The 11,677-nt window shown below is 47.3% G+C and overlaps 2 protein-coding genes across 2 annotated transcripts; both read left to right on the plus strand.

Moving 5' to 3' along the window:
• Nucleotides 1-2,178: 2,178 nt before the first annotated feature.
• Nucleotides 2,179-3,865, plus strand: LOC133899892 (probable inactive methyltransferase Os04g0175900). Its single transcript, XM_062340926.1, has 4 exons — nt 2,179-2,654; nt 2,734-3,050; nt 3,192-3,256; nt 3,420-3,865. Exons 1-4 carry the CDS (start codon nt 2,218-2,220, stop codon nt 3,717-3,719), a joined length of 1,119 nt encoding a protein of 372 aa, XP_062196910.1. The 5' UTR covers nt 2,179-2,217; the 3' UTR covers nt 3,720-3,865.
• Nucleotides 3,866-4,337: 472 nt separating this feature from the next.
• LOC133899893 (3-aminomethylindole N-methyltransferase-like) lies at nt 4,338-4,861 on the plus strand. Its single transcript, XM_062340927.1, has one exon. The coding sequence runs from the start codon at nt 4,369-4,371 to the stop codon at nt 4,678-4,680; it is 312 nt and encodes a 103-aa protein (XP_062196911.1). The 5' UTR covers nt 4,338-4,368; the 3' UTR covers nt 4,681-4,861.
• Nucleotides 4,862-11,677: the final 6,816 nt, after the last annotated feature.

Raw genomic sequence — 11,677 nt, forward strand, 5'->3', positions numbered from 1 at the left:
AAGGATACAGCGGGAAAAACCACATCTTATCCCAGTGACACAAATTGGTGTCATTGCTTTGAGCATGTAACCTCCAAGAGCTCCCACTGCTAGCAGTTTCTTGATGTCTAGGAATCATAACCTTCACCGTCAACCGCTGATATGTCGGACTGAGTTATAGTAGATTATACAACCAACCTAACACTTGGGACCGCCGAATCTCTCTTGGACTATGTAATTCTGTGCCCATATACTGGAAGTCACCCAGATCCACCCCATTGTCACAATACATGACATATCCTGGGTCGTAAAAAACCATGAACCCAACTACGGTCGACATTCCTGATTCAACAATCATACTATACTCCGTCAGGTTAAATAATTGTAATCAACATACAACAGTTACGACCACAAATTCTATTCAACCTCATCACTTTTATTCTACATAACCATCAAATATCATCATTAACATACTCTTTCTGTTGACACTATATCATTCTAAATGTATTGCTACAAAAAAACAATTACTCCATTTATATTCTAAATATCCTACAACTATGAAATATTTGTACTACGTATTTATAACAATTCAAATTCAAACTACTAAAGATTAAAAAATTACAAACTATGTACGCTCCATGCTAAATTATCTATTCTACACGTATCTAAATTTTTCTGTCCTAAATTCTAAATGAATCATATTTTCCTCCTTCCAACCTAAATATAATACTATGACATCCACAACAATTCAAATATGCAATTCCTACATTGACAAAAATATGTATGTCTAATAATATCAAATTTTTAAATCATATTAAATAACATATTTTAACTCTACATTACCAAAATATTTGAACTTTTTCAACTACTCTACATTTCCTCAGTAACTATACTAATTTTCTATATATATAGCTAATTTCCGAACCATACCTACTCTACTCTAAATTTCATATCCTTATTCTCCTAAATTATCTACTCTACTCGACATTTCTCTATCTATTTTTCTAAGTATTTCTAACACTAAATTATCTAAATATTCAAATTTTTCTAAATATTCTACATTGCCGAACTACCTCAAACTATTCTAACCTAAATTTTCAAACTATACTAAATTTTCTACCTAAGTATACTAATTTTTTTACCTATTTCCAATTTCCGAACTAGATCAACTATATTCTAAATTTCCTATCTTAACTTTTCTAATTTTTCTACTCGATTCTAGATTTTTCCTACTGTATTCTAAATATTGTATACTAATTTTTCCTACTCTATTCTAACTATTTAATATTATTTCTTATAAAAAAAATGCAAGATCCTCACCGCCAGCGTCGGGTTGCTCCCCGCTGGTTGAGGCCACCGCAAATCGCCAGCTGTTGAAGCCTAGTCGTCGCTCGCCGATCTGCTCCTGCCTGTAGCCACCTCGCTCTCACGTGTAGTTGCTGCTGCTCTCGCCCATTACTGTCGCTCTCTGCTTGACCGCGCACGTGGTAGATGAGGAACAAATGAGGAATCAACAGCCGATCTGATATTAAAGGTCTGTCGGTATATGGAATGCCGATAGGCCTAACGTGACACCTGTTGGCATTCTACGTGCCAACAGGTCATGACGCGTTAGCTGTCGGCACGCGGAATGCCGAAAGGCCAATACACTGCACGAAAATCTAACGTGGCACACCCCTTTAGCTGGGCCCACAACCTGTCGGTATTCCGTGTGCCGATAGGTCGCCGGACCTAGTGGCGCGTAGGTTGTCAGCATGCGGAATACCGATCGGTCACTTGTCGGTATTCCACGTGCCGACAGATATCTATTATTGTAATTTTTTGAATTTAGCTATTATTTTTACAATTTTTCAATAAAATAATATTATTAAAAAAATTGAAGGTTCAATAACGTTCCTGAAAAATTTCCGTAATCCTTATCTTGTGTGCACTAAATCAAAAATTGTTCTCATGTTTTAAAAGGGTTTATGAAATGTTGACAGGTTTTAGGAATAGTTAAACTAGATTAAAAGATTGTTGCTAGGTTTTCAAAAATTGTTTCAGAAATTATTGGCCTGTGTTCAGAAATAGTTACCAGGCTTTTAGAAATTGCTGAACTAGGTTAAAAAAATATTGTTGCCGGGTTTTCTGAAATATTGAGGGTATCACCAGGTTGGGCCTCCCTATATATATGCACGCACTTGGTGACCACAGAATGCACGCACAAGCAAGATAGCCTCTAGAACAGGATTGTTAGGCATGGGTGAAGTTGGATTTGTCGCTAGTAGGATTCCTTCTGCTGGCGATGCCGGCGACGACGAGGATGCGACATGCCTGCACGCACAAACACTTGTCTACGCCTACAATGTCACCATGATCGTCAAGGCGGCAGTCGAGCTCGGCCTCCTCGACGCACTCAGCGCAGCTGACGGCCGCGCGCTTACCGCCGGCGAGCTAGCCTCTCAAATAGTCCAGGCCACGGACAAGGCCGAGTCGGCTGTCTTAATCGACCGGATGCTCAGGTTCCTCGCGTCGTACGACGTGGTGAGGTGCTCGACTGAGACAGGTCCCGACGGTATGGCGCTTCGGCGGTACACGCCCGCGCCGGCATGCTGGTGGCTCACCAAGAACCAAGGTAAGGGGTCGCTGGGCCCCTTGGCCGTATTCGCCGTCGACGGGGACACCTTCTCGTCCTGGTACGTACATATGATCTAACTCCATATGACGACTGTGATTGAAACAACGCTTGAGACGAAGTATTACGTATGCATAAAGGCAACACATAGCGGCGGCGGTGGCTGGCGGCGGCAAGCAGACGCCATTCGAGATTGCCCACGGGGCGCCGATCTTCGAGTACATGGGGATGAACCATCGGCTGAGCACACTGTTCGACCAGGCCATGGCACAGCAGTCAATGCTGGTTATCAGCAAGCTGCTCGAGCACCCCCAAGTGTTCGACGGCGTCGGCGTGCTTGTCGACGTTGGCGGGGGCACCGGTGCCACCCTGGCGATGATCGCAAACCGGTACAAGCACATCAGGGGCATCAACTTTGACATGTCCCATGTCATCTCTGAAGCTCCATCGCTTCCAGGTAATCATTAATTTATTTGGTACTTGAGTTGACTATGAAAAAAAAACCAGCGAACAGTTTCTGTTAGAACAGATGTTTGCTGAAATGATTGTGGCTACGAGTGGTACTAGTGTTGTGCTGAAGTTTTGATCTCGTGTACAGGCGTGGAACATGTAGCTGGAAGTTGGTTTGATAGCATACCCACTGGAGATGCAGTTTTTATGAAGGTATGTTTCCTGATACAAGAGTTTTCCTCTTCGCAATTTCTGAGCAGTCTGAAATGCTTCGTTCTAGTCCAACTAAATGGTTCTTCATTTAACACTTTCTCGGCTTCGCAATAAAGTCGGTAAAATACAACATCAATTAATTAGTGCTTGGATGCTTGTGCAGTGGATCCTCCATATGCAAAACGACGAGGACTGCATCAAGATCCTGAAGAACTGCCACCGAGCTCTCCCGGACAAGGGGAAGGTGATTGTCGTGCAGAGCATCCTGCCGGAAACCCCGGAGTCGACACCAGCTGCACGGGATTCCTTCACCATGGATATAATCATGCTTGTCAACTTCAATGGTGGGAAGGACAGGACGGAGCAGGAGTACGCCAAGCTTGCCAGGGATGCTGGCTTCGCGGGCGCCTTCCGGTCAACCTATATATTCTGCAACATTTACGCTCTCGAGTTTACCAAGTAGCTATACTTGTCATGAATAAGAGCTACTAGCTCACCTGCGTACGTATGATATGTTTGTATTCTCGAATAAGCCATAAATTTGTATATGGCATCTATCTATCTATCTATCTATCAATCTATCAATCTAGGACTCATTGTTTGGTTTCTGCCAGCAATAGATAATGCCTTCCACTTCTTTCCAATCAATTTTGTAATGCGGGAAGAGTCCGAATAAAATCATTTATAACATAGGCAGAGTACCAACTAAAGAACTATTAAACCATGTTTTTTACCATTGAAGCTCAAGTACGCAAGTCAAATAAAACAAAGATGTGTGGTCAATTTGTGTACGTAATCAGTAAGACAGATATGACACTAGTCACAAATAATCATGTTAGGTGCCGATTTCATCTCCTAAGCAAACAAAAAGTAATCATGCTGCAAACAAAAAGTAAAATCATTTTTTTAATAAAGAAAGTCTTTATTGAACTTACACAATTACATCAAGATGATACAACCACACTGAGAACACTTTCAATCTCTGCATAACTAAGATACACATAGCTTAAAAAAGAGAAAGAAAAACACAATAAAAAATTATCACAAGTGGAAACATGAAATACTTCGCGATATAAGTCGATAAAATACAACATCAATTAATTAGCGCATGTATGCTTGTGCAGTGGATCCTCCATATGCAAAACGACGACGACTGCATCAAGATCCTGAAGAACTGCCACCGAGCTCTCCCGGACAAGGGGAAGGTGATTGTCGTGCAGAGCATCCTGCCGGAAACCCCGGAGTCGACACCAGCTGCACGGGATTCCTTCACCATGGATATAATCATGCTTGTCAACTTCAATGGTGGGAAGGACAGGACGGAGCAGGAGTACGCCAAGCTTGCCAGGGATGCTGGCTTCGCGGGCGCCTTCCGGTCAACCTATATATTCTGCAACATTTACGCTCTCGAGTTTACCAAGTAGCTATACTTGTCATGAATAAGAGCTACTAGCTCACCTGCGTACGTATGATATGTTTGTATTCTCGAATAAGCCATAAATTTGTATATGGCATCTATCTATCTATCTATCTATCAATCTATCAATCTAGGACTCATTGTTTGGTTTCTGCCAGCAATAGATAATGCCTTCCACTTCTTTCCAATCAATTTTGTAATGCGGGAAGAGTCCAAATAAAATTATTTATAACATAGGTAGAGTACCAACTAAAGAACTATTAAACCATGTTGTTTACCATTGAAGCTCAAGTACGCAAGTCAAATAAAACAAAGATGTAAGGTCAATTTGTGTACGTAATCAGTAAGACAGATATAACACCAGCCAGAAATAATCATGTTAGGTGCCGATTTTATCTCCGAAGCAAACAAAAAGTAATCATGCTGACAAAAAGCGAATACTCGGAGTACAAGTTGCATATCAACATAGCAAAGGGTTAGCAATAAATCATTCAATCTATGGAACAAGGGTATATCATGAAAAACATACGAAACATCCATATCTTCTAATAGAATTTGCTGCCCCTCTTCCTCTTCCTGCAAGTTAGTTTCAAATACATTCATACGATAGGAAAGTCATCATCGAGTGTTCTCGTCTTCCCGATTCCTCTTCATACCATTTCTCCGTCATGTGTTCTTCTCGTCATTCTTCTTGTGATATCCCTAGTCGAGGTTGGAGTGCCCTGAGGAAAATCATTTTTTTAGATAAAGAAAGTTTTTATTGGACTCACACAATTATATCAAGATAATACAACCACGCTGAGAACACTTTCGATCTCTGCGTAACTAAGATGTACATAGGTTGAAAAAAAGAAAGGAAAACACAATAAAAATTTATCACAAGTGGAAACATGAAATACTAAGGCGCGCCGATCCTCAAACTAGACCACCATTCATGATCCTAGGTAAAACACTTCCTGACCACCTGCACCAAATGCTGACACGCTGCTACAGCCGCCCCTAACATGACTTTTGGTTTCAAGTCCTTCCTAATACCCCATAGTCAACTACAAAATATATGTGATACACTACGAGGCGCCACTACGTGAAAAAAGCTCATGGGTGATGGGTAATGGGTAATGACCTTCATGAGTGACAGGTTCCGCACCTGTAACTGATGACTAGTCATTAGGGTAAGGACCCATCACAAATAAGGTCATCGATGACAGGTCATATCGTTACCTGTCACCTATGAGCGTCTCCCATGTGCTGGAATGACAAACATAAGTGACGGGTAACCTCTTAACCCGTCACTTATGTCTATCATCCATGTGCGGGGAGGAATACATTACCTATTGGAGCAAGAGTTCGTCTTGCCCCAGCAAGTACGGTGAGAGTTTCTTCTAAGGAGGAGACTCAAGATTAGAGACCAAGTTTAAGAGGAAGGAACACCACGAATGTATTGATGGTAGGAAAAATGGATCGATCTGGGGGAGTATCACATGTTCGTTGTGATGCGTGTTCTGTGTCCATCTAGCCCTCTTTTTCTGCCCATGCATAGCTTGGTGTACAAGTTATCATAATGTACAAACATCCGGGATCCAGCCAAATTACTGAGTCTTATCCCGAATGACTACCTTCTATCCTATCGGACGATAAATATCCACTGTGGTAATTATCGTGGTACCTACCGCCTGAATGGGGTGAGCCGGTTGCCAATTGCAGCTCGACGTCGCACTGTCAGGGGTGTCAGGATAGCCCTCATCACGCCGAGGTGTCAGAGTGGCGTCTATTCAGCCTAGGCTTTTAATGCTGGTCACTTTCGTGCAGAAAAAGCACGACCGACGCTCCCCTCTTAGCAGATGTTCCCAGGGCCTGCTGACTCACCTCGCTGCCGCGAGGAAGGTGGCCTGATCATCCCGAGTTGGGGGCTTCAGGAGGCATAGAACAGGGAGGTGAAGACATTGGGAAGCGGGACCCCGGAGGGCTGGAACTTAGGGAGGCCGAAACTTCAGAGGACCAAGGCTTCGGGAGGCCATGTTTTGGAAGGCTTCGGGAGGTTGAACTAGTGAAGCCAAGGGAGGGCTTCATAGGTGCGAAGGAGTAACGTGAAAGGATCTGATGATATCAGAGATAGAGCTTTTAACAGAGGGTTCGGAGATCAAGGCTCCAGAGGGACCGGGATGGTGATCATCGACCGTTATCCTCAGGCTGGTTTATTTTCCCCCCAACAGTACCACCTCATTCTCGGGCCCTGATGTTTCGGAGGGGGGAGAGGATGTAGAGGAAAAATGAACCCCATCCTGGTATCGTATCAAGGATGCCTGATGGCGTTTCTCTGTCCTTCGGAGTCGCCAGAGTAGAGGTTTCATGTAGGTTTGGAGAATCCCAAAAGTTCGCCTGGCGGGACAAGATGTGCCACTACTGCGTTCTGACTGGATAATGCGAGGAGTCGCCTGGGTCTTCTGCCCGCGATCCTGTCACGCGTCGAAAGGGGTTTGTGTCATTAATGTGACGAGACAACCGCGCGAGAAAACGAGGCATTTCGTCATGGAGTGCTGCCACATGTTGGAGGGAAACTAGATAGGGCCACGACCCCCTCCCCTAGGAGTTTTAATGGGAGGACACGACGACGTTCATCCAGCTTCCTCTTCCGGACCTATGTGGCTGCGTGGCTCGGGTATAAAGCTGGGGTTACGTGGTTGGAGTCTCCACAGCCCATGAGCAAGCAGTTAAGCTTGAGTATGGAATCATCTTCCTCCTCATCCTCCTCGGAGACATCGATGATCTCGATGGCTACTTTGGGAGCTGGGCTGTTTCGGTCGTCGGTAGAGGTGTCAGAGGTGAAACAGCTTCCTCCTCTGCAGGGGGAGATGGTTGTTTGCTGCTTCGACCTGACCTTTGGCCAGGGAGGGCATGCCTGTTGAGATCATCGATATCTCCGATGACGACTAGGAGATCGACTAGGATCTCCTGCTAAGGGAGAATGAGCCTGCATCAGTGGGCCCGGTGGCGAAGCAGGAAGAGGCAGGGAAGGCGAGGGAGAGGGATTTGCCGGTGACATCTTCGGACTCCTCAGCATCCTCCGGCAGCTCGGGAGCCGGCTACTGTATCGGCCTCCGCAACGGCAGGCCGCAGATGACGCGCATACGCCGTCTCATGTGTGGCCCCCTGCCGGGACCTGTAGGAGGTGAAGGCGGTCACTGGGATGACGTACTTGGTGACTCCGTGATATACCCATGTCACGGTAGGACTTAGTTACCTTGTACTCTTTCTTGCCTTGTTTTGCTCCGTAGGGATCCATCTTCTTCGTGGCAATTTCTGTATGGTTGTTTTAGTTTGTATCCCCTGGATGTACTGGTTGTTTAATAATATAATGTGGATCTTCGGGAACAGTCGTGACTCCTTTCGTATCGCAATGCGAGAGGACCTTTCGAATGGGTGGCCGCGTGCATGCGTGCTTTCGTGCCTCCAAACCATACTTCTTCATCCCTTTCGAAGGCGATGGCTAGTTTTTCTGACGATCGGTGTATACTTAGCCTAACTGAGGAGAACCGGGTGGAGTAGTGACGATCTCGTCGTCTCTGGTTACCGCGTACTACTTGGGCTCGGTTACTACGTACTCCTTCCTAATTTGTTCCATATTTCCGACTCAGCGAAGTCCCTCTGGAACCTTTGGAGATGAGCTCCGGAGGTGGTCCTTGACCCTTCGGGTTCCTTAGCAACTGCCCAGGTTGAAGGCAATGATGTGTCAAAGGTGCAACCAAAGGCTTAGGTAAGAGAGGCAGTCTGCGACCCCCTCAGCCCTTAGCCGCTGCCCAGCTCCAGAGGTATTCCGTCTAGAGCCTGGCAATGGTGCGTCGGAGGCGAATACGAAGGTCGAGCGGAAGAGAGGGTCCGCGACCCCCTCGGCCCTTAGCCGCTGCCCGGCTCTGGAGGTATTCCGTTCGGATCCTGGCGACGACGCGTCGGAGGCAAAGCCAAAGGCCGGGTGGAAGAGAGGGTCCGCGACCCCCTCGGCCCTTAGCCGCTGCCCGGCTCCGGAGGTATTCTATCCGGAGCCTGGCAACGACACGTCGAATGCGAAGCCGAAGGCCAGGCAGAAGAGAGGGTCCACGAACCGCTCGGACCTTAGCCGCTATCTGACTCCGGAGGTATTCTATCCGGATCCTGGCGACGTTGCGTCAGAGGTGAAGACGAAGGCCGAGCGAAAGAGAGGGTCCGTGACCCCCTCGGCCCTTAGCCCCTGCCCGGCTCTGGAGGTATTCCGTCTAGAGCCTGGTGACAGCGCGTCCGAGGCAAAGCCGAAGGCCAGGCGGAAGAGAGGTCCGTGACCCCCTCGGCCCTTACGCGCTTCCCAGCTCCGGAGGTATTATGTCCGGAGCCTGGCGACGGTGCGTCGGAGGCGAAGCCAAAGGCCGGGTGAAAGAGAGGGTCCGTGACCGCCTTGGCCCATAGCCATAGCTCGGCCTTGCTGTCTCTGCAATGGATAGTTAGGTGTTCCACTATGTTTCCCGTGCCTTAAGGCGCGAGCTTTTATTAAATGTTAGTATAACCCTCATAAAATAACATGTAAAAGGTGTTTTCGGAAGAGATGGTAGGGTAATGTTGTTACCTTTTACCATACGTGTTGGAGTCACGTGGGTCATACCTATCCCTGTAGGGAGGGGGGTTTTGTAGCCCTCTGATTTGTTTGCTGTGCCTTTCTAGAGGCTAGTGGGTTTTGTACCCCTTCGACACAGAGGTGTTTGGCCTTCAAGATCCCGGGGTACTTTTCCCGTTAGGTCCTTTCAGAACCTTTTCGCCCGGCAGAGTTCCCGGAAAACATCCGATTCACGAGGGTTTTTGAAAGTCTTTCCATTTTGGCGGAGGTTTCGTAAAAACTTTCCGTGGTGCGAAGGTTTTGGAGAGGCTCTCCGTTTTTGTCGAAGGTTTGTAAAACTCTCCGTTGTGCGAAGGTTTGGAAAAGGCTCTCCGTTTTTGCCAGAGATTTGTAAAAAATTCTCCGTTGTGCGGAGGTTTGGAAAGGCTCCCCGTTTTTGCCGGAGGTTTGTAAAACTCTTTGTTGTGCGAAGGTTTGGAAAAGGCTCTCCGCTTTTGACAGAGGTTTGTAAAAAACACTCTGTTGTGCGGAGGTGTGGAAAATCTCCCTGTTTTTGCTAGAGGTTTGTAAAACTCTCCTGTTGGGGATGATCTTCCGCCCCCCCCCCCCCCACTTCGAAGGGAACCGTGAAGTCTACTGGAGATGCCACGTGATAGCCTTTGTGGTTTTGTTACAGGGAGTTCATCTATTAGCGGCGAAGATCGTGGAGCTACGTTGGTCGAAGGGTGCAGGCGCGCTCGCATCTTCGACTTCCCGGACCGGCGAAGACAAAGGATTCCTTCGACTGAAGAGCGAAGCCCGGGTCCGTAGTATGCATCGTTCGTAGTGGGCGAAGACGCAAGCTAACCCACACCGGGGGACGAAGGGAATCCGATGGGTATCCGAGCGAAGGAGGCTTTGACGCCCTTCGGAGAGATGAGTCACCTCGACACAGTGGGCCCGATTTCGATCACCCAGGGTACTTTTGTAATTATGCGATTATGCTTATTTGTACCATAATGCCCCCGGATATTCCGGAAATGTAGCAGGTAAGGGGGTAGGATTTGTAAACAGCACCTACGGTTGCCAGGTACGGGCTATAAATAGAGCCACAGTGCAACCGGAAGGGGTATAAAAAAAATTGTTCCGCCTCCAACACGTGTCGCTCTGAGTGCCCTTCGATATCTCCATATCAGAAGGCTTTCCTTGTTTGGGAGTCCAGTCCCAACAGTTGGCACCGTCCACAGGATCGAACCCACGAAGACATGCCACCCAAGAAGAAATCGAAGCCAGCCGGAACAGCGGAGGCGTTGCCAGAACCTCCAGTCGCGGCTGGGCCATCGGCTGATAGACCCACTTCGGCCATACCAGGATCAAGTAATGCTTCAGCCAGGGGAGCTTCGGTCGGACAAGAACGACATTGCGAAGTTGAAATAGGACCACAAGAACCCAGTGATGGCCGCCAGGGCGGAGCAGTCCGGGTTAGCATGGAGCAAATGCCGGTCATGGAACCAATAGATTGCATGCACTTCGATCCTCCCGAAAAAAAAGGCGAAAGGGTGCGAAATGAAGAATGGGAGGAACTCGACGACTTCGCAGAGTTTGAGCATGAGGAAGAAACAAATGAAGAAAGAACAGCAAGGCTAGAAGCCGAAGAGTTAGAATGGCAGCTAGCACAGAAGAAGCGCATGTTGGATGGCCTATCAGCGAGTCGGAAAGCCGTAGAGTACCGCACACGGGCGGATGAAGCTAGAAAAACATTGGAAAAAATCCGGGAAGAAATCGATATGCTCCACCAAGCGGATGGCATGTCTCGCTGGCCAACGCCACCGGGAGACTTGATACGAGCTTCGCAGGAGATTCAGTGAAGGTCGTCCATGGGAGACCCGGAGTCCCCTCTGGCCATGGATCTGCAAAATCAGCCATGGCTGCAAGGATTCAAGATGCCCAGAGTGGTTATGTTTGATGGAGAGTCAGACCCAAGAGAATTTGTCATGAGTTTCGAAGCAGCTGTGGAGTCTGCCGGAGGGGATGATACAACCTTGGTGAAGGCCTTCGTATTGGCCATAAAGGGGATCGCAAGGTCCTGGTACTCCGTGTTGCCCCCGGGATCCATATATTCATGGGAGCAGCTGCGCAGTGCATTATACAGCAACTTCCAGGGGAATCGGGCAGACAAAATCACCGCAACCGACCTCTTCACGCTAAAACAGCAACAAATAGAAACCTTGCAGAGCTACATGCGCCGCTTCGTACACATACGTTGTCAGGCGAAGGGGTTGAGCGAAGATACAATCATCGATGCCGCAATACAGGGCATCAGAGGTGGGCTATTAGCAGGAAAGCTCACGAGAAAAAGACCCGAAAGTGTCCAAGAGCTGCTCAACAAGATGGAATAGTACTCAAGATCTGAGCTCGATCATCTCCGAAGGAAAAATGAAAT

This window comes from Phragmites australis, chromosome 19 (assembly GCF_958298935.1).
Source record: "Phragmites australis chromosome 19, lpPhrAust1.1, whole genome shotgun sequence".
In the NCBI taxonomy this organism is placed as follows: Eukaryota; Viridiplantae; Streptophyta; class Magnoliopsida; order Poales; family Poaceae; genus Phragmites; species Phragmites australis.

Excerpts from the sequence above, each read along its gene's own strand:
- LOC133899892 (XM_062340926.1), top strand. The coding sequence starts at position 2,218 with ATGGGTGAAGTTGGATTTGTCGCTAGTAGGATTCCTTCTGCTGGCGAT. Across the intron at positions 2,655-2,733 it reads GGGGACACCTTCTCGTCCTG|GCAACACATAGCGGCGGCGG; the intron begins GTACGTACATAT and ends GTATGCATAAAG. Across the intron at positions 3,257-3,419 it reads GAGATGCAGTTTTTATGAAG|TGGATCCTCCATATGCAAAA; the intron begins GTATGTTTCCTG and ends ATGCTTGTGCAG.
- LOC133899893 (XM_062340927.1), top strand. The coding sequence starts at position 4,369 with ATGCTTGTGCAGTGGATCCTCCATATGCAAAACGACGACGACTGCATC.